The sequence below is a fragment of the Falco punctatus genome, assembly GCF_963210335.1.
Source record: "Falco punctatus genome assembly, chromosome: 4".
Lineage (NCBI taxonomy): Eukaryota > Metazoa > Chordata > Aves > Falconiformes > Falconidae > Falco > Falco punctatus.
The window spans coordinates 104,923,642-104,944,033 of NC_137583.1; the positions used below are offsets into that span (position 1 = coordinate 104,923,642).

At 45.9% G+C, this 20,392-nt stretch overlaps 1 protein-coding gene across 2 annotated transcripts in view; it reads right to left on the reverse strand.

Moving 5' to 3' along the window:
* UBE2E1 (ubiquitin conjugating enzyme E2 E1) overlaps positions 1 to 18,065 on the reverse strand; it is a 44,991-nt gene extending 26,926 nt beyond the window's left edge. Inside the window, exons 1-3 of one of the 2 annotated variants that reach the window (XM_080385092.1) lie at positions 18,047 to 18,065; positions 15,716 to 15,804; positions 13,511 to 13,561 (exon numbers count right to left, since the gene is read on the reverse strand). In XM_080385092.1, the coding sequence (XP_080241218.1) occupies positions 13,511 to 13,561; positions 15,716 to 15,756 (92 nt within the window). In that variant the 5' untranslated portion in view covers positions 15,757 to 15,804; positions 18,047 to 18,065. Of the gene's footprint in view, positions 1 to 13,510; positions 13,562 to 15,715; positions 15,895 to 17,244; positions 17,330 to 18,046 lie in introns of those variants that run through there. The other variant, XM_080385093.1, reaches the window with a different exon arrangement.
* Positions 18,066 to 20,392: the final 2,327 nt, after the last annotated feature.

Sequence of the window (20,392 nt, forward strand, 5' to 3'; positions counted from 1 at the left end):
GCCAAAAGCAAGATGCAGTCTTTCATCCAGCTGTCTCAGCATATTAAATAACAAAAGGAAGAAAAAAAAAAAAAGAAAAGCTTGCCCTCTTTGCATATAACCAGCTGAGAAAAGTCACTGGCTATACATAAAACAGTAAGGTGGTCATGTAGTTCAGTCAAGAGTCTGGCACTTTCTAAGAATGCATGCGTAAATAATACATATTGTACATTAAAACTCACAACTTTAGTAGTGACCTTGAACTCCAGTAATACAAACAGGGACATAGAAAACCACTTATTTCTGGACACTATCTCCAGCAAGAACTGAAATTTAGCACTTGACCTAATGTGTCATTAGGATATGACACATTATTTTCTGGGAAAGCCAATCTAAGCAAACGTCGCAGTTCCATTACTATTTTAATATCCAGAAAACTAGAGTTTCTCTCTGGAAAGAAACCATTTGCTGAAACAGCAACTAGATGACTTTCTAGATATGTCATTCAATGTGCACATGAGACCAAGATTTGTAAAAATACTGACCAAATATTCTTTAATTTGCCTGGGAAAAAGCCATGTGCTATGTAAACGCTCCTATAGGCTCACCTACTGCACGTCAAATGTCCTCATAACCCCAAAGTGAAGTTTAGCTGCATCCTGTTGACTAGAAACCTTTCAAGACAATAAAATATACTTTTCCGATGACCAAAGAGTACTCGAAAGAAAGATGACAAATGTCAATTCTTATGTTACCTTGCACTCAGGATTATCCCAACTGCCCATTTATGTACTTCAAAACCACCTTCCTCTTCCCCTTTCATCAAGCTCCTCTGATTTGCGATCCAAATACTTCAGCAAATTTTTAAAAAATTTAATCTATATACACATTCAGTAGTTTAGCTGATCACTTCTACTTCATTTGCAAGTAAATTAATAAAACAAGAATGGTTTTATCTGTTCATTTTTTAATACCACATTTTCTTTCTGTCAACAGGACAACCTTGCCTCTTCAGTTCCCTGTAGGCACAGGCTGCAGACTTTGACAGATGTAAGGGCTTACTGGTGAAGGATCAGCGCAGTGGCTAGAACCTGCTCAGCTCAGCACGACAAGGAGGCAGAAGACACTAGCCACGGTTCCTTACAAGCCTGTGATAGTTTGCAGAAAGAAGCCCAGCTCCACAGGCCAGAACAGGCACACTAGCTCTCTTTTGCAGAACCTGGACCACACCAGTGACTTGGGATGCACTGGGTTGTAATGAAGAGAGAGCCTAGGAAAGAAGTACAGAGGGAGCTGAGAACCTGTGCAAGAGACTGCCAGGTTTACTGCTGGAAAGGGATCTGGCAAAATGCATTTCCCCCCCCTGTTGTTCTCTGCTTTTAAGGGTCACATCTAACCCCACCTTATATTTTCACTCTTTCCTAGTGCGTCGCAGTTCAGCCATCAACCCTAGCTCCGTCCTTTTTTCCCCCCATTCCTTCTGAATCAGTGAAAACCACTGCAAACAGAACAGACTTCACCGGGTAACAAACAAGTCTCCTTCCCAGATCCAGACCCCAATCAGCAGCACTCCTTCTTATCTCTCTTTAAGCCAAGCTGTGAATAACTAACAAATCCCATCCAGCTGTTCAGCCAGCCACGACAGAGGTCGAAGCAGGTCCCCACTTAGCCTCAGCCCTTTACTGTTACAGCTTACGGCTGGACCCTGCCAGTTCATCATACCCCCACTACAAGGTGTTACCATGCAAAGGCTCTGCTATCCAACCCCTATTTCTCAGTCTTTCCCAACAAAATCCAGTACTAGTTACTAAATATGTCCTAAATGGCTACTTCCGTGCTACTTAGCACTGCAGCGAAACATCCACCTGAACCGTCTCAACACTGAATTATTGTCTGAACTTTACACCTCCGCATAAATAAGACTCTACTATGAAAAGCAAAGCAAAACTCCTTGTGAAACAATGGAGAAAGCACAGCTTGCATCATCTATGGGTTAGAAAATTTGCATTCTCTGTGGAAAAACAATGTACGAGACATACCCGATACATTACAAAGCCTCAAATGTAACATAATATTTATAGTCATTAGGAGTACATACACTGACTACTGAAGTACTTTAAATTAGAATGTCTCAGCACATGTAATAGCTCTGCAATTTAACGAATATTTCCCTAACAAATAGTTACAGTCCTCCTAGTTATTGAGGTGGAAGGTGAAGTAGGAGCACAAAAACAGCGAAGAAAGAGATTAGCTGTTGGACACCTTTATTATTTCTCTGTCACTATTCAGGAAGAATAAAGCCCCCAACACTAATATATCTCAAAACAAATTATCCTATTACAATGTAGTAGTATCACAAAGTAACAGCTGTGATAACCTTGATGTGCATAAAACTGGAAAATAACCAAATCACATATTCAAGGTAATACAACAGCTGCTGAATAAAACAACTCACTTATTTACCTCAATCAGATAAGGAAAAAAATGCAATGCTGCAACATAAGCAAAACTTCATTTTTTTGGGGGGAAGGGGGGATACAGAGACATCTACAAGCCCAAGGACTAAGCCTACTTTATTATTAAAGAAAATTTAAACATAGCTGGAAATTTACATATCCCTTTGCAAAAAGACAAAAAAATGAAAGAAGCCCTTTGCCCTGAAAATTTTACAGTCTAAATTCAGCAAGACAAAGCCATGAAGGTTAACCCTTCATGAAAGCAAAGAGAAGTGGCTGGGTCGCAGGAAACAAGGGCTTGCTTTAAATGACACAACAAAAAATAGGAGAGCCAAGAACAGTTCTATAAGGGGCTCAAGTTGGACATTTTACGTGGCTAAAAGCAATGTCAAATGGAACAAAGAAACAGAAGAGAGACTGAATTTAGTGAACTGGAATGAGGGACAATGGGGTGGGGGAAGGAGGTCATTTTGTGGGTACCTGTAGAATGCAAAAAGACCACTCGGGGTCACCTAATTCAGTACCTTACTCCTGGCAGTGCTAAGAGCAGATACTCCTGAGAATAGGTGACTGTGGCCACTATCTGCAGTCCATTCCCCCTGTACTCCCACAGCATCGACAGCCACTGGATTAGGGGTGCTAGAGGATACATCCCTGACTTTTCTCTGTGTCTCTTTCTGGACTTGTCCATAAATTGGTTCAACCCATCCTTGAGTGTGCTGATACTACCTGCCTCCACAATCTCCTGCAGAAACAGCTTCCAGAACTCCACCGCATACTGGGTAGAAGGACTTAATCTGTTCTAAAAGCCTCTTAACAGTTCTTGTAAGTATCTCTATTTCTAGTATTACGGACTTTACTAAATAACAGCCCTTGCTGCACTTCTCTTCCAGTTGCTACAAAAGCAAGGTGTACTCCTTTGGGAGATGCAGGTCCACAGGGCCTTCAACAAATTAAATCTGCAACTTCCTATCTTTAATACTAGTCTACTTGATCAGGATTGACTGAGTTTCAAGCAATTTATGAACTTTCCTATCATTTTTGCTTGCTTACTTGTTTCTCCCTCCCCTTTCTGCCCCTTCCCTCCATTTCTACCTCTGCCTTTCCCACTATCACTCCCCCAATTTTTTTTCTCTCACTCACGTAATTCTAGGAGATTAATCCATGGCTCAAGAGCTGCATGTGGCTCATGCAGTGGCTCAAAGAGGCCTGCAAAGATACAGCTGGTCACCTGTTACGTGTATTCTTCAAGGTATAGTAGGTTGTGCCACCTTAATTTACAGAGCATTGTAAACAGTGTAAGATTGTGTAAGTGCACTGACTTTATTGCTATGTGAATATTTTGTCTCCCAGGTGGGAGTGTAATACAAGCGGCACAGCAAAAACTATTGTTACAGCTTGCATGCTTGCCTGTTTTTAAAATTCACTCATACCTGAGAAGAGATTGGCCCATGGATGGTCCTCCCCGTTCATTCATGAGGAGGATGCCCCGTCTCTTCTGCTCCTTATAGAAGGCAGTAAAAAAATGGCGCTAAATTGCTGGAGCAGAAAAAGAATCAATCTGTCTCTGCTTCCACCTTTGCTGTAACTATTTCAGCAACCAGGGCAAAATTGCCTCAGCCACCCTGATGGGCCATCTCTCTCTGCTGTCCCTTACAGTCACTGTTAATGTCTTGCACAATCTTGCTGTTCACAGGAATGTAACACCCTTCTGCCTCAAGTGGGTTTATGTCCTTTTCTGTTCCCCACCTTGAACTCATTCATTCTCTCAGTCTTACCGATACCTGCAATCTGATTAACCTCCTAAGGGGAGTGAGGGGATGGAAAAAACAGTATTCTAAAGGAAGTATTAAAATTTCGCTGGAGATTTCAATCCTGGGAAGCAGCTAAAAGACAGGCAGCAGGGCAGCTGAAGGCCTAACACTAGCTACATTCAAGTCCTACAGCTCCTAGGTCACTCTTACTGCTGCTACACATCTTCTTGCCAGATTTTCTGCATCACGAGGGTGCTCTTGAAGTTCAATTTTAAGCAGGAAGGAAGGTATCACCACAACTTTAATGCAATGGAGAACCCTAGTCAGATTCATGATATTTTGAGATTTTATTTGGCACAGCTATTTAAAGCCTTCAGTCTTTTCCCTCTCTCCCACAGTCCTCCAAGTGTGAGTAGGCATAAATACTTTTATCACAAGTCAGAGCACTACAAAATTTGATGAGATTCTCAAATTAAGATTTACCCCATCAAAACCAAACCTAGATAATTCTTATTGATAAACAACTTACATGGAAGTCAAGAAGGACACAAATTATAAATGCTTGCATGCATCATCTAATTTATCTCCTTTAAAAAGGTTACCAAGACATACAGGAAATAATGTGCAAATATAGTATTACAACAATCAGTTTGATCAGAATCTTCTGATGAAATGACCTTTTGTGGTATACAACAGTATTGATATATGTTTTTATTTAAAACATATATATATACATATATATATAAAACATATATATATAAAGCTATGTCATTACAACTGTGTGCATTTTAGCAATCTTTCAAAACCATCTGCAACAGTTAAACACTGCTTTAATTAAATATATTGCGCTTTTGTCACCACTTATACGCTGCTTCTCAGAGCAGTCTATACTTGTTCAGAATACAAAGTTTATAGTTGTCCACTTGAAAATATCAAGCATGACAGATCTGCAACAATCACCTAAATTAGCACCTTAAAATTTCAGTGAAGATATTATTTCAGTGAAGATATTATGAAGATAAAATTTCAGTGAAGAAAACCTTTAAGACCATTACCCTGACAAGCTTCCTTGTATAACACTCAGTACTGCCTGAAGCTTTGCTGTTGTCTCCAAACACTGTGACAGTTTTCAGTCCATACAAGAAGTATTTTTCTTCTTTTCATCAACTGACTTATTGTGAAAGGACACTTCCAGATTTCAGAATTAATTTTTAATGTTTGGGAGTCTTTTCACTCCTGTGTGCCACTCTCTGCAGGATCCTAGGCATCAAAAGACAAAAGACAGACATGACCTCAAGACCCCTCTCCTGATTCCTCCATAACAGACACTGGAATTAGCTCACTGGCAAAAATCTATTGCTCAGATGCTCACAGTGGAAAGAGCACTGAATATTAGCAGCTCACCTGTCCCAGAAAGTACCTCCCCTCTAGCCCACGACATTTACTATTGCATTTACAGTTCTCAGTACTAGCTGAAGATTCTCTGTGTTTCCAGCAAGTCCAGCAGCTTCAGAAGGAAAGCTGAGAAATCTCTTAATCGTTTACACTGATACAAAGGAAGTGCAAAACATGCACTTAACTACTTAACATGCTGGTTGATCTAATTTGGTTTACACTCACTTTTGACTCTAAAACTTGAAGCCCCTGGAGGAATCAAGACCTGAATTCTGCATTGATTCACAGAAACACAGAACCAAAGAAATTTAACAGGACTCTACATCATTAACCATACAGCCTCTTTAATCCAATTACTTTGTATTTTCTCTTAAACAAATGAACGGCCAAAACTTGGCCTGGACCCAGTTCTCAAACCAGCTCCACTTAATCTTACCTGATCTTCATTCTCAGTTGTGAAATAATGGAAGAGATTGGAGGGAATGAGGGGAATCAAACACCGCACCTGCCCTGAAATACAGTCTGCATGCCCCACTCTCCCTTTTTCTACCCCACTTCCCATCCCAAGGAGTGCCAGCTTAATAAAGAACATTGCATATTGGATGTTGAAGTTAAGCATACAGATCTGTAATATATTCTCCTGGTAACATCAATTAGCCCCTCCCACACAGGAAATATCTATCAAATGCACTGTAGTAGCCATTACACCTTCTACAAATGCCTTAGAAGACCAATTGCATGCTGCTAAAATTTGCAAATTGGCACAAGGAACAAGAAAATCCCTCTGAATTCCAGAGCCTACAGTGTTTACTTTGACAGTTGTAGTTTATTTATAGTACTTGACAATACATGTTCTCTAGTTCATCTCGTAAAATAATGAAGTCAGTATTTAAGACCTCCACTGTTAAGCCTCAGAGGGAAAAATAAGTATAAACTTATTTCATTCAAATAGATGTGCAGATTGGCAAGATTCTACTGTAATGACTAAATTACATCATTAATTTAACTGAGTTTAAAGCACTTTCTTCGGTGGAGAAAGCACAGCCCTTAACTTTGTATGTGGTGTGCAAGTCTGCACAGACGTGCAATAACCTCTTAACCCATTCATACAAAATTATATCTTCTTTTTGTTTAGTACATTAAATACTTTTAGAGAGGTGCTGTATGGAAGGCTGGTCTTTCGTGTACAATTACAGAGGAGCGCAGGCAAGAGGCTGCAGAACTTTTCCCAAGCACAAACTCATCGATAACCTTAGTCCACTGACATAACTTGTACCACGCAGGTAAGTCATCTCCATTCCCAGCACAACCCCTTTAGACAGCAGGGCCAAAGTTAACATCTTGTCAGATGGCATCTTACCAGCTTTCAAGACCAACCCATTCTTCAGAAACCACAAAGCTCTCAGTCCTAGCAACTAGCAACCTGCCCTCGTTGAAATCCTCAAACGTAAAACCATCTCCTATCACTTTCTCAGTCCCCAGTTCTCCGTGGATAATTTGGTCTTCATACAAAAAGACAAGACAGATTCAAGCCCCTAAAGTATACATACTCCACACACAGTGCTTCTCATTTATGTCTATAAAGTACCATACACATATCATGTATATTTCTTAAAAGAAAACCAGACATATAACCCATTGCTCCAATATAAAAATCTAGACAAGCAGAGCTGGAATACAAAGGAAACAAAACCAAACTTAAGACTGCATAACCAAGAGGAAATATTAGAATTTGTCAGATAAAACATAAATGCAGCATCGTAAACACAGTTGCACAGTGCCCTCCAAGGGCAGCAAAGCTGAAAGTCAAATAATAAAATTAAGCGGTATACAAGAGAGTGTGCACAGAAGGGATTTCAATCCTCTTTGTTCTTAGCCATGATACAATTTCACAGCCGCTCTCAAGATTCATCGTTCCGATGTTTGGCATGCAAGAGCACAGAATGCCGTTCATTTGGGAATTACTGAACCAGGATGTGCCAAACAAAATCCACCACAGCATCCAGCCAGCTCCTGCCACAGCATCTGAGTAGCCTGGCCACCAAAACATTTCTGATTTTTAAAGGCAGCCAACAAATAAAAGCAGGAATATCTTCTGAAAGGTGAATTCCTGTAATATTAACTAATCAATCCACAGTAAAGAAGCTGCTCCTGTGCAGCTATTGTCTGAGTACGTCAGGCAGAGGACTTCGCCTGCAGGAGCTGCTACCTACACATACTTCAAATTCACCGCGTGTAGAAATGGTATTATTTTTATGGTTTGCAAGCTAGACCATACACAGCTGCAGAGAATCTCTAAATTGGTTAATACACCATTTCAAAAGGAAGAGTTATTTCTCCAGGGATCATATGCCAAACAAAGCGGGGAGGGAATGCTGAACCACTGGTAGTTTATAGGACAAAAGATATTTTTCAACTACACGCAGCACTAATTATGAAGGTCCTTCCTATCCTACAGCTGGAAACTTCTCACAGAAAACACTCCCATTTCACAGTAACAACACGGGGAGCGGGGTGGGTGTGTGTGTGTGTGTAGAAAAAAGAAAAGTGTTTAAATGACGTTTGTAAGCTGATAATTTTCATTAAATGTGACCTGCATTTTTTATTTCTACAAGGAAGTAAACCCCAGCATTTGTGTCATTCTTGATCTAATAATTTGAGTGCGTACATTAAAAAAAAATATTACAAAATGTAAGACCAAAAAATTTATGCTAGAATACGGCTATGATCAGGAAGGACTATTCCAAGCATGAAAATAATAAAAACAACACTGTTATTATAGTTTAACAGTGACAATCCATCTTTAGATAATACACTAGATTTAAAAGCAAAAGCACCTAAAGCATTATTGGAGTTGGAGGTTTTGAGAAAATACATTTGCAAAAAATTTACAAGCACTACAAAATCAAATGTAATCAAAACAAATGCCAGACTTCCATGGTATGTAGATGAAATATATTAATTACAATACGAAACTATTGAGTTCAAAACTGCCTTTGAGCCACACATTTTTTGCAGACTTCTCTCTAGCCAAGAAATCTTAATTCCACATTGCAAAGTTTTGAAAACTATTAATATTCCAAACATTATAATGGAGAGCACTTCTCCCCACCATCTATATGGAGACATATATTTATTATGTGCTGACAGGTAACTTTCACAAGACTCTCAGGGAGATCTGGTCCTTATTCTGTGAATTTATAAAAACTGGGCTGAAGGAGCCAGAAAACACAACTGTATTTTATTATTATTTAAATAATGAATTTGTGATAGCATTTTACTCTGAAGCGATGGTAAGCCTTCGGGCAAATACCTCCTTCAGTAAAGGTTTGAAAATTATTTTTGTTTAAATAGCAGCTGGTCTTGCCTATACGGACTTAAATGAGCCATGTGGAGACAAACTTGTTTCAGTTTGGGTAAGAAAGATTAAAAAACATTAGTTCTTGTTAATATCCATTTTGGTCCCTCTACACAGATGGGAAAAATAACATTAAATTACCATGCTTACATACAGTCAATACCAGACACCCAATAAAGCACAAATTCAAAGCCCTGCTCATAATGCAACTGATGCACACAGTTCCAGCAGAACAGCTCAGCTGCAAGTTAGCCTGAAACAAAGGAGATTTACATTCATTTCTCCACTTTGCCACAGACTTCCTGTGTGACCTTGGACAAGTCACTTGTTTATTGCACGCTGCAGCTCCCCATCCCCAAAATGGGGAAAAAACATTTATTTCATAACCTGACAGCAATAAGCAGATTTACTATCAGGAGATGCTTAGATACAGAGGTCAAATAAATGACATAAAGAGAATAAACAGTACTTAAAGCTTTAATTAACTTCTGTTAAAGCTTTGGAAACTTCATCAGTGACAGAAGGCAAGCTTTGGCACAATTTTTGCAAGTGTTATCTACAAACAAAGATCAGGTCTGCCTATGCAGCAAGATGGAACTGTATTGTGACATCTGCAGACAGTTGCAGACACAGACTTCCACGACCCAAAACAAAGACATGACATACTCCTCTGTCAACAACATATACAGAAGACCAGAAGTCAAAAGTCTCCAGGTACCTTCTCTGAGTTGCAGAACAAGAGTTATAACTTTCTGATATAATACAAAGTATGAGAAGAAATCACCAGGTACTCTCTTAAAAGATTTAAAATACTAACCCTAAACAGTTATTCCCCAACTCATACTAACCACTAACCACCTTCTGAACTTGAAAGCCACATTTAACTTTCAAAACTTGGTATTAATATCAGAAGTCAAATCATCTTGTGGACAACAGAAGTTAAGGCCTCTAAAGCGCCAGCCTACTGAAAAAGATGCAGAGGATTAAGAATCGTTCAGAAGCAGCCAAACACCACACATACAGTACATTAGGCCACTTATGAGGACAGCATTACCTCCATCAGGAACCCACAAATTTGTGACGAGTATTAAATCTACCTTTTTGGAAAACACCTTTGAGTCCAAAAATCTAATTTCTGAATGCAGGCCAGACCGTGTTTCCATGCACATATTCTGCACCTTTGTACAAGTAACTGTACCAGCCTATGTAAAGTCAAAATCACCACCCGGGGAAGGAGATATGAGGGGCAAAGGGACTACCAGAGATAATGAGAAGCAGACATTGATTGACAAAAGATTGACATTTATATATAATATATATACATATATATAAATAAAGAGCACAGGTAAGCATTTGGGAGACACAGGCAAGCTATGGAAAAAATCAGAAGCAAGGAAACTACTGATGGGAGAGGAAGTTCTGGGATAAACTTCCCCCCATATTACCCACATATATGTAAAAACCACACAGCTGCTCAATCACAGGGTGTTGACTCTGCTTGTGTGTTTTGGTTTGGGTTTTTTTGTTTGGTTTTTATAAACAGGTGATCTGTAGGTTACACACACTAAAATAGGGTCACTGCAACTTACAAAAATAAAAATGAAACTGATTAGTTTATAAGCTATTTTCTTTGAAATAAAATGGTTTTCATTATTCATAATTGCATCTTATATGCAAAAATAAGCCAATTCTTACTAAAAATCACTTATAACCTAAAGCTTTTTCTTTCACTATGCAGAGCTGCTCTGGGATGTGTTGAATATCCTGAACTCCCATTACTGCAGTAAGACTGGAAGAAGAACAGCACTTTGCAACGAGGCCAAAAATTAAAGCATGGCCAACAACAAACTGCTATCAAACGCTAGGCACAGAACAGGGGAAAAGAAAGATCATGGTGAGGAGTGTACGAACACAAGTCCAGCAGAAAAAAAGAATATGATGTTTCCAACATAACACAGGATACAGTTTCAGACACACATTTTCAAACGAGACTTCTGAGACTTTGGCACCCCTGAAGTTGACAGCCGAATACCTCGTATCATAGATAGCTCCCTGAATATGTAAATATTGAGATTAGTCTTGCAGGAGAGAGTGAGATGCCTAACAAGGGAGGACTGCCCTCCACTCCAGTGACACCTGAAAAAAGTCTGTAGAGGCACAAATGCAGCAAAGAGATGAGGAGCTGAAGGTCAGAGGAAAGGTGAGGCTAATCAAAATCATGAAGGCAGGAAATTGAAACTAAGTTCTGGAACTATGTATTTAATACCCCCCCCCCCCCCTCACAGCACACTAATAACATTCGTATGAAAGAAAAATAAATAAATAAAAAAAGCAGCGACACTCTTAGCAGGCTTCCCCAGAGCAAATTTTGGCAACCATAAACATCATGCAGCAACCCGGGTGTCTCACTTGCTTAATCTCCTCACAATCACAAATTGACTATTTCCTTTTTCCACAAGAGGTGAACTTTCCCCATAATTGCGATAGCTGAAACTCATCTCACTGTTGTGGCAACCGGCACCTGCCTACCCTTTCACAAACCAGCTGCTACAGAAGCAAACTCAGTGCTTGACTGTGCAAGTGGAACCTCATTAGCCATAAGCAAAGCTGCTCTCCTTCACTTTCAACACTATCTTTACTGAAGTAGGATGACTTCACCCCAAGATGAGCAATACCAAAACTCCTTTGGTCACACACATGCACAAACCCCTCCATTCATGTTTTCCTACTTATCAAGGTATTAAGAGACCATAACAATTACACCAGTTTCATGTATTATTTGCAAGAACTGCCAGCCAGCCCTCACTGCCACCCATTTGAATGTTGGAATGAATACAGAATACTTGTAATTGCATTATGGGCAAAGATTAATCATCATTACTTGTACTATGAACTAATTTTTACCATAAGAAATACTTTTAAAGGCTGAAACAACACAAACTCACTATGCGGGCCTTGAAGCATGTTATCCTCAATGGTCTATGTAGTTAAAAAAAGAAAAATCAAAACCATATTCTATTTTGACAGGTAGTCTGCCAGCTCATCTTTACCTGTGAATAATGCCAATTGAAGCAAGGACAAATTAGGGATCTAATACTATCTACATCAACCTTTAGATGAAACCTGCAATCTGACGTACTTGTATACTATCACAACTTTTGGATAGATTAGCTAAGTTCACACTGCAGTCCCAGCACCTTGATCATCCAGACTCAGTTATTCCGAGAACAAGCCACAGTGCTTTTCTGAGCTGTGCTTCTGGATTTCTTTCCCATGAAAATCAGGTTATGGGAGGAGGAGGAAGGGAAAGCATGTGGACTTCATCCTGACACAGAGCCAGGATGCAGGCAGGACAGTCACCTCCAGCCCAAAAGCTAGAAGCTCTTGTAATATTCTGTTAACTATTACTGCCACAGCTAAAGATTTCAGAGCTCATTGGTTATTTTCCAAACAACACAAAAATCTCAGTATTAGCCTAAACCACTACTCATATGCCTCATCCCATCACTCCTTTCATTAATTATGATCCTTGGGACTGGTACCAAAACAATGGCTCTGGACCTGTCAGGCTAACTCTTGTGCTAACGTCTCCCTGCAGACTAACAGAGGCAAAAAGCTTCAATCAAAAGGTTCATATGCATTTGTAGGTGACATCTCAATACTAAAAATACCAACTTAAATAGTTACTTATAAACAGAATTTTCTGATTTCTGCTCTTACCAACATCAAAAGACCACAAACCTCAGCCACAGCAAGAAGACAGGAACAAAGCTGTGCTTTAGCAACTACAGTGAACACAGACCGGAGCAAAAGCCACTTTCCTCTTGAATAAATAAGCACAACCAAGTATTTTACACTACTACTGTCTCCTCTTCAAACGCAAAGAGGCTCAGGGCCACCATGCAATGAACCAAATGAACCTGCTAGATGTTTTAAACAAATGGTACAAGTTTCAAAAACACACTTAAAAACAAGCTGCTTTATAAAGGGCAACAGAATATCCCTGCTTTTTATTTCATCAGCGAACATGTGCTCCTGTAAAGCACCTACTGAGAGACAAATTCACAGTTCTCTTCTGCTCTAAGTTACTGTTCACAACAGAACTCTCCGAGCTAAAAAGCTCGTTAGCATTTTACTATTCTCTGTTTCTTTGGCAGGTCTCTTATTTATCTAAGATTAGTGCAATCAGGCATTAGATTTATAAACCAGAAAAAAAAACAAACAAGGAGAAAGTTTTCACACTCTTCTTTATAGGCCAGTTTTGGAAACATACACACAAAGCAGTATAACAAATTGAAATGCAATTGTTAAAAAAAAAAACCCAAACCAAAACAATGCCCAAAACAAACAGAATACCTCTATCAAAACACTTATAATCACTGGAGGCCTCCCCACCTGGAAACTAATGTCATCCAAGCATTCACAAAAAGTACTGTTGGCCACCTAAACAGCTGTTGCTCTGCTCTATCCAGAGCCTCTGAGAGCAGCTACAACACACACAGGCACACTTCAGCCCCCCTCTGCCTGCCTGCTGCCTCCCACCCCCCACGTAAGGAATTGACACCAACCTGCAGTTGGGAGGTGGATCTAAGGTGATGTCGGCCAATTCCTTCTGAATCCTGTGGCAATAGAAGCGAGAAGGAACAAAGGTAAGTCACTGTGTAGGACACCAGTTAACGCATACGCCTTGCAGACATACCGTCACTGTGAGTTTGCAACACTACGTAAGACGGAGGCACTCTCAGCTGCAGCCTCCCACCGGTCCAAACACACTAAGCAGGACAGGCATCCTGTTACAGAGACAGGCAGAAAAGCAGACAGGCACAGTGCACTGAACACAGACAGGTGCACTGTTGTATGCTCCCGTAAAGATGCCAACCACACAGGGGTAGTGGAAAAGACTGTCTGCTTTATCCTGCCAACCAGCCTGTAAATGAGGGAAAACCTCTGCAAATGTGATGCACCAAGTGCTAGGAGGAAACTGCAGTCTGAAAAGGAATTTTGTCTTGCTGGATGGAGAGAAACAGTCACTGCCAAACTGACTAGCCTCCCCTCCCCCAGCTTCCCATCACTATCCTGAGAAAAAACACCTGCCTCAAAGGAGTGAATAACGGCGCCATTCCCAAGGACACTTAAAGGAAGGTGAATATCTCTTCCTAAGGTTCCTGCACATTCCTGCCACCTTCAATTTTCCCCTCTCTTCTCCCTCAGCTGCCACACAACATCTCCACGTCCTCTCCCGCAGGACTCCAGACACTCCCTCTCTTCACCATGTTCAGCCAACACCCTGTCCTCCCTGCCCAGAGTATTCCGGGCCCACGCTGCTTTTGCCACAAAACGCCCAGCCAGCTATCATCCCCTCTCCTGAAGTCCCATTACTGTCACTCAGGCTTCCCCTCCAGATTTCCCCACCGAGCACTCGGTCTGCCTCTCTTCTCCTTCAAACTCAGCCAGCATCTTCTGCCTCTCTTCCACTTGTCATACATGAGAACCACAGTCTTTTCCTATTAGGCAGTTTACAATCTTCTTTTTGAAATAGTTAAGGGCACAACACACAAACACCCCTTGGCACTACGTCAGTTTGCCACGGAAACCTGCAGAGCAGAGATCTGGAATAACCAAACTGCCTGAATTCTACAAAGCCAAAGAGAATGTGGTTGCAACAACAGCACATTTGCATAAAACCCCGGTCACTCTTGACACCTACAGATATAACCTCTCTGTGCTGCCTGGCAAAGTTGTTCAGTGAGAAGGTTTAGTCTTCTTACTGAAGTACTTCAAGTTTGCTTGAGAACTTCCATTTGACAGCTTAGCTCCCCAGAGGCAGGATGGTGCTGATTTCAGGTGAAACACAGAATAAACAAGAAAGGGTAACAATTTCTTTTAAAAAACCCAACTGAGTGGCTCCAAGAGTCTGTCCAGGTGAAGAAAACTGACTGATGTAGCTGTTCTGGAATTACTATTCTATGGAGGCATCTCTTCCCCATGTAGACATTATTCTAGAATAAAAATTGTTTCATTCTCAAAAAACAAACCAACCCACTCAGTGCTGTAAGCAACAAGTATTGTGGACATTCTGCTCTAAAAGTGGACTGCTGTGGATTATTTATTCTAGTCAACACCCAACCATACACAGAAAATTCAATATAAGTGAGGAGCGGACAGAAAAGCAGTAATACATTTGGTGGAAAAGATTTGTGACTGTATTACACCACTTGTACTGGAGTGCACTCCCCCAGTGCAAGCAAACTGAAAACCTTCACAAACATTAATTAATCCCCGAAGCAGTCGTGGAAATAAAAAAAAACCCAACACCACTCTAAATCAATTGCAACCTACAGAGAGGTAAATTGACACTGAAATGCAACGCCTTACTCAGGACCACATAGCTCCCAGGAACAGAGGAGGAATTAAGGTCCTACATGCCAATCCCACACCATCTTTGTAAGTGATGCCAATAAGGAAAAAGGAAAAGACAGTGGAAATAATTAAGGGACAGAATAACAGCCCGGAGGAAGAAAAGACAGGAAAATATTTGGGATGGAACAGAGGAAGAAGCAGGAAGAGAGACAAGAGATCCCAGAGAAGTTGGGCTTCTCGTACCGAGACACTGAAAAAAGTGAGACAATGGCAGTTTCATGTGGAAAGGTTGAGCATAAGGGCTAGAGATGAGGAATGGGAGCAGCAAGGGAGCAGTGGGGGAACAGAGCAAAATAAAATGAGGAAGGAGACAAGAAGCAGCGAATCAGTGTGAAAACTGACTGCAGCCTCACCTCTTGGCACTGGTAGATAGCAGCTTAGAGTTTTTACTCATGCTGACTTTGCTTTCCTTCTTCTTAGGCGTGCTTGTTTCTTTCTCTGTCTGTTGGTTGGAGGATGAAGATGAGGAGGAGCTGGTGCTGGCCCTCGAATCGTCATCCGACATAGCGACCCCCCCACCACACACCCCAACCTGGAGAGGAGACACCATGGGGCGTGGGGAACAAACAGTGAGCACAAACACACACAGAGAAAGGCTGCTGACAATCTCACTCTGTGTTTGGGTCATGCCTTTTAAAGGCTCCTCATGTCTCACTCTCCTCTTCAGGCCCTACAGTAGAAACAGGAGGAGCAGTAGCCTCCTCTGCACTAGTAACACCGAGGAGCAGGAGGAAAGGGACTTTTAAAGCTTCCTCTCGGAAAGCAAGTGCAAAATGAGAGAAGAGACCGGAACGAGGATGACTGTGAGGATCAGGGAAGCTCAAAGCAATTCCTTCTTATCTCCCCCAAACTGCACATGCAAGAGGAGCCATCACCACCCACCACTATCCAGCCTAGGGGTGAAGGAGATAAAAATGGAACAGCTCTGGTCCCTTGGGTTCCTGGGAGGCACGTGGGGGAGGCGGGAGGGACGGGGCTGGGGGGTGACCGCTGGCAGCACTGCAATGGAAGTGGGGCATCGATGGCAACAGGGGGGAGACCCCGAAGGCACAGCTGCGACCTGCAGTGGGGAAAGCCCTGCCGGCGGATGGAGGGGGGGGGGGGGGAATGAAGGGGAGCAGTTAAGCAGGGAGTGGGGTGCATGGAGGGGACCCACCGAGGCCCACTGCACCAAGGGGCACGCCAGCAAAGCAAGAAGGGAACACGGGTCTGTCCTGGGGAGGTGTGGGGCTGGGGGGGTCAGGAAAAGAAGAGCCAAGGCCTACAAGGGGTGAGAGCGGAGGGCCTGGGGAGGCCGGCTGCAGGGAGGGGGGCAGCGGGGTGCCGGGGTGAGGCAGCACGGATTCATGCGGGCGCCTCGGAGGCACAGGGGAGCCGGGCGAGCACGGTAGGCTACCGAGGGCAGGTCCGCACCCGAGAGGGGCGAGAAGCCGTCGGGAAGGATGGCGGGGGGGCGACGGGGGGGGGGGGGGGGACAGGGCACCCCGGGAGAGTTAGGGTGGGAACGAGGGGGGCAGCCGCAGGCCCGGGGCGAGCGGCGGCGGGGCAGCGGCGGGCCGGGGACCAGCACACGGCTGCCTCCCCTCCCAGGGCCACCGGCCCCCGGGGAGCTCCCCTGCCCCCGCCGGGCCGCCCCTCCGCCTGGCGAGAGCCGGGGACAGGGGGGGCCGGCCGAGCTCCCTCCGCCGCGGGCCCGCAGGGCCGAGCGGCGAGGGGCCGGGGGGGGGACATAGCCGGTACCTGACAGCCCCGGGCACGATCCCCCTGCCCCGCCGGCTCCGCCGCCTCCCGCCCCATCGCCGGGCCGCGGCCGGCCCTGCCCCTCGCCCCTGCCCCCGGGGCCGGCGGGGGGGGGGCGGCGGGGGGTGCCCCGTCCCCCTACCTCTCCCTTTGTGTCTGGCTGCTCCTCCTCGGTGCGGCTGGGCCTGGCCACTCGTGTCTCTCTCGCTGGGAGAGAAGCGGAAGTGCTGCAACAGCAACTATTAAACAGGCAATGGCTTCCCTGGCTGCCTCCCCCACCGCCGAGCGGGGCGGAGGGGCCGGGGCGCCACCCGCCGCCGCCTCGCACGGAGCGGGGCCCCGGGGCGGGGGGGCAGGCGGCGGAGCCCCCGCTCCGGGGCTGGAGGGGGGATCCCGGCAGCTACAGTGCCCCAGTCCCGTGTCCTGTCGTCTGTTCGTGTCCCCGTCCCCCCCTCCCCCCGGCGGGTGCTAGGGAAGGAAAAAAGGAGCGCTTGGAGGGGGACGTGAGTTTTTAACGGAGACCCTCTGGAAAGTAACCGGCAGGGGTGTCAAGGGGGGAGGGATAAACGCCCTCCCCGGCTGCGCTTCTGCTTCCGTGCGGGAGCCCCACAGGGACGCGGTCCAGGCAGGTGGCTGGGCAGGGGGCAAGCTCCTGGGCTGCTTTTTTAAGGTTGAGAGGGGGTTATCAGGCTTGGCGGCGGGGGGGGCTGCGGGGGGGAGGCTGCTTGCTTTCCTCCTCTTACAACTGTTTCAACCCCAAAGCTTCTCCCCTGCCTCACCTGCTTTGTCCCTCCGGCAGCAGCAGCAACTTCTCACCTATCTCAGTTGGAAAGCAATAAGGAGAAGGGAAAAAAAAAAAAAAAAGAGCCCAGCCCAAAGCCCCCCCCCCCCCCCCCCCCCCAAGCAAGCCAGAAGGAATCCCCGGCATCTCTCCCGTCTCTCACCTGTTTCAGCCCTCAAGCAGCAGCTGTGTCCTCCCTTCCCTCCCGCGGCTCAGCCCTGAACCAGCAGCAGGAGCAGCCGCTTCCCACTCGCCCTCGCCCGGAGTTCAGGATTCCATTGTCCCCCACACTGCACTTGGTGACATCACTGACACACAAAGAAGGGGCACTTCGTGATGTCATCAACGCATGCTGGGAGAGAAAACAAAATCCCGGGCTTGGCAGCAACAGCACGACTCCCCTCAATCCCCCCACTCCCCTTCGATTTTCCGATGGTGAAAGTATTAGGGATTTTTTTTTCCTACCCACCCCCCCCACCCCCCCCCCCCCGAGTCCCATGATGGGGAGCCCGTCTGCGGGAAGGGCGCAGCGGCGTTCAGCCGGCTGGCTGCTACCGCATTGTATTCGCGAGGCGCTTTACTCCTCTCCCCGAAATCGTGGCTGTCGATGCCTCGCTCCCTGTCCACCCATCGGAGAAAAGTGATGTGGCCGGAGCCACCCGGCGTGGCGCCCCCGGCCCACGCGCGGGCGCAGGGGCAGCCCCCGCCCCGGGGGGCCGCCGCGGCTCTTCCCGGAGGTGCGGGACCCACTCGCGAAGGGACAATAGGGACCAGCGTTCCCACCGGCCTCAGCCGGGGCAGGTTTGGCTCGGCGCCGCCGGTTTCCACAGCCTATCGAGGGATCGCCTATCGAATTACTCGGTGTCTTCAGTGACCGAAAATACAATGACTGTCACCGCCGCGCATCATGATAATGGACAGGAGTTCGTATTTTCATCCTTCCTCCCGCGGGAGGACCTCGAGGTGATCCGCAGCCACACGGCTGGTGCCTCGATAGAGCGCTGTCACGACATGACGCTTTGGGAGTCCCGGGGGTTCACTTACAAAACCGAGGCCGCCGGAGCGGCGGGGGACGGGGGACGGCCCGGCCCGGCGGGACATCCCGGAGCTGGACATCCCCGCTGCATAGCGACCGGCGGGGGGGGTGTGTGCAGCCGAGGCCAGCTCCTCCCGGTGCCCCCGCTGCCCGTCCCCGGAGCCGCCGCGGGGCCGGTCCCGGGGCTCCCTCCCGCCGGTGGGGCGGCGCTGCACCCGGCCCCGGCGCCAAAATGGCCCCAGCGGGCGGCGGCCGACGGGCACACGGTGGGTCCCCCCACCGCCCTGGGGGGGTCGGCGGGCCCGGGTCCAGCCGGGGGACGCCTTGCCGAGGCGCCGCGGCTTCCTTCGGGCGCCCGTGGGACCCGGGTGTGTGCCCGCGGCGGGACGGGCGGTGCGAGGCCGGCTCCCGAGCAGGAGCGTTCCAGGAGGACCCTGACCCTTAGCAAGGGCGCAGGCTTGAGCAGGCACAAAACCCTAAAGGCTGGGTCGCGTAATGGATGCCCGTGGCTTTTTTAGGGACACTTGGGACCTGAAGAAAAGGGGCATTTGGGCCAGCGGTGAGCAGGAGAGCCTGGGGATGCTGAGCCTCTCCTCCGTGGGACAGCACCATCACATGTCTGTGACTCCCCACGAGGATCTGGTTGTGGCGCTGATCTTTCCCCATTTATATCCAATAATAATCTGAGCCAGAGGTACCCCTGGAGGGGACACCCGTGCAGGGATACTCTTTCCCTTTGTCACTCTCTCATCTCTTTCCTTGGACCTCTGTCTGCATCTGCTACTTCTCTCTCCTTATTCTCATCCCTCAACCTTTGCATGCGTCTCAGCAGCACCTCATTTCACCTGGGGCAAGCCCCAAACTACCTTCGCTCCTCACAGACTTGCTGCCCAGTCTCCGGTGTGGCTGAGGCTGTGCAGTGTGTCATCAGTGACACCGAGAGTCACCCTGACAAAAGGAGGAATTCCACTGTGGTGTCACACTTCCTGGTCTTTGGATGGGGTTTTTTGGTTTTGGGAGGGTTTTTCCTCTTCAGCCTTTATCACCTGTGGTACCACGTATTAGGCCTCGGTGGATTGTCCTCCAAAAGCAGCTTACTAGCAGAGCCAACCTGTCTAGTTTGATCTGTGGGAATGACACTTGGGAAGTGACCATGGTCATCCTTCCCTCCAGTAACTGTGGAGCTTTGACATCTCCACTGTTGACAACAGCCTCGCAGTCACATAATAAATTTCATGAAAACTGGCATTTAGATAAAGGTGGGTGGTCTGATCACTTCATTCCCCTCGTCGACAAAAAGGGGCAGAATTCAGCTCCTATATACTTAACAGCAACCAGCTGCACTGTCAGTGTTCTAAGTAACCCATGGGGCTGCAGAGGATGGAGCTGGTGGTAAGGTGATATATGCCAGGTGACACATGCAGGAAAGGAGAGGACACAAAGCAAGGTGACCAGGCTTCACAAATTTCACTT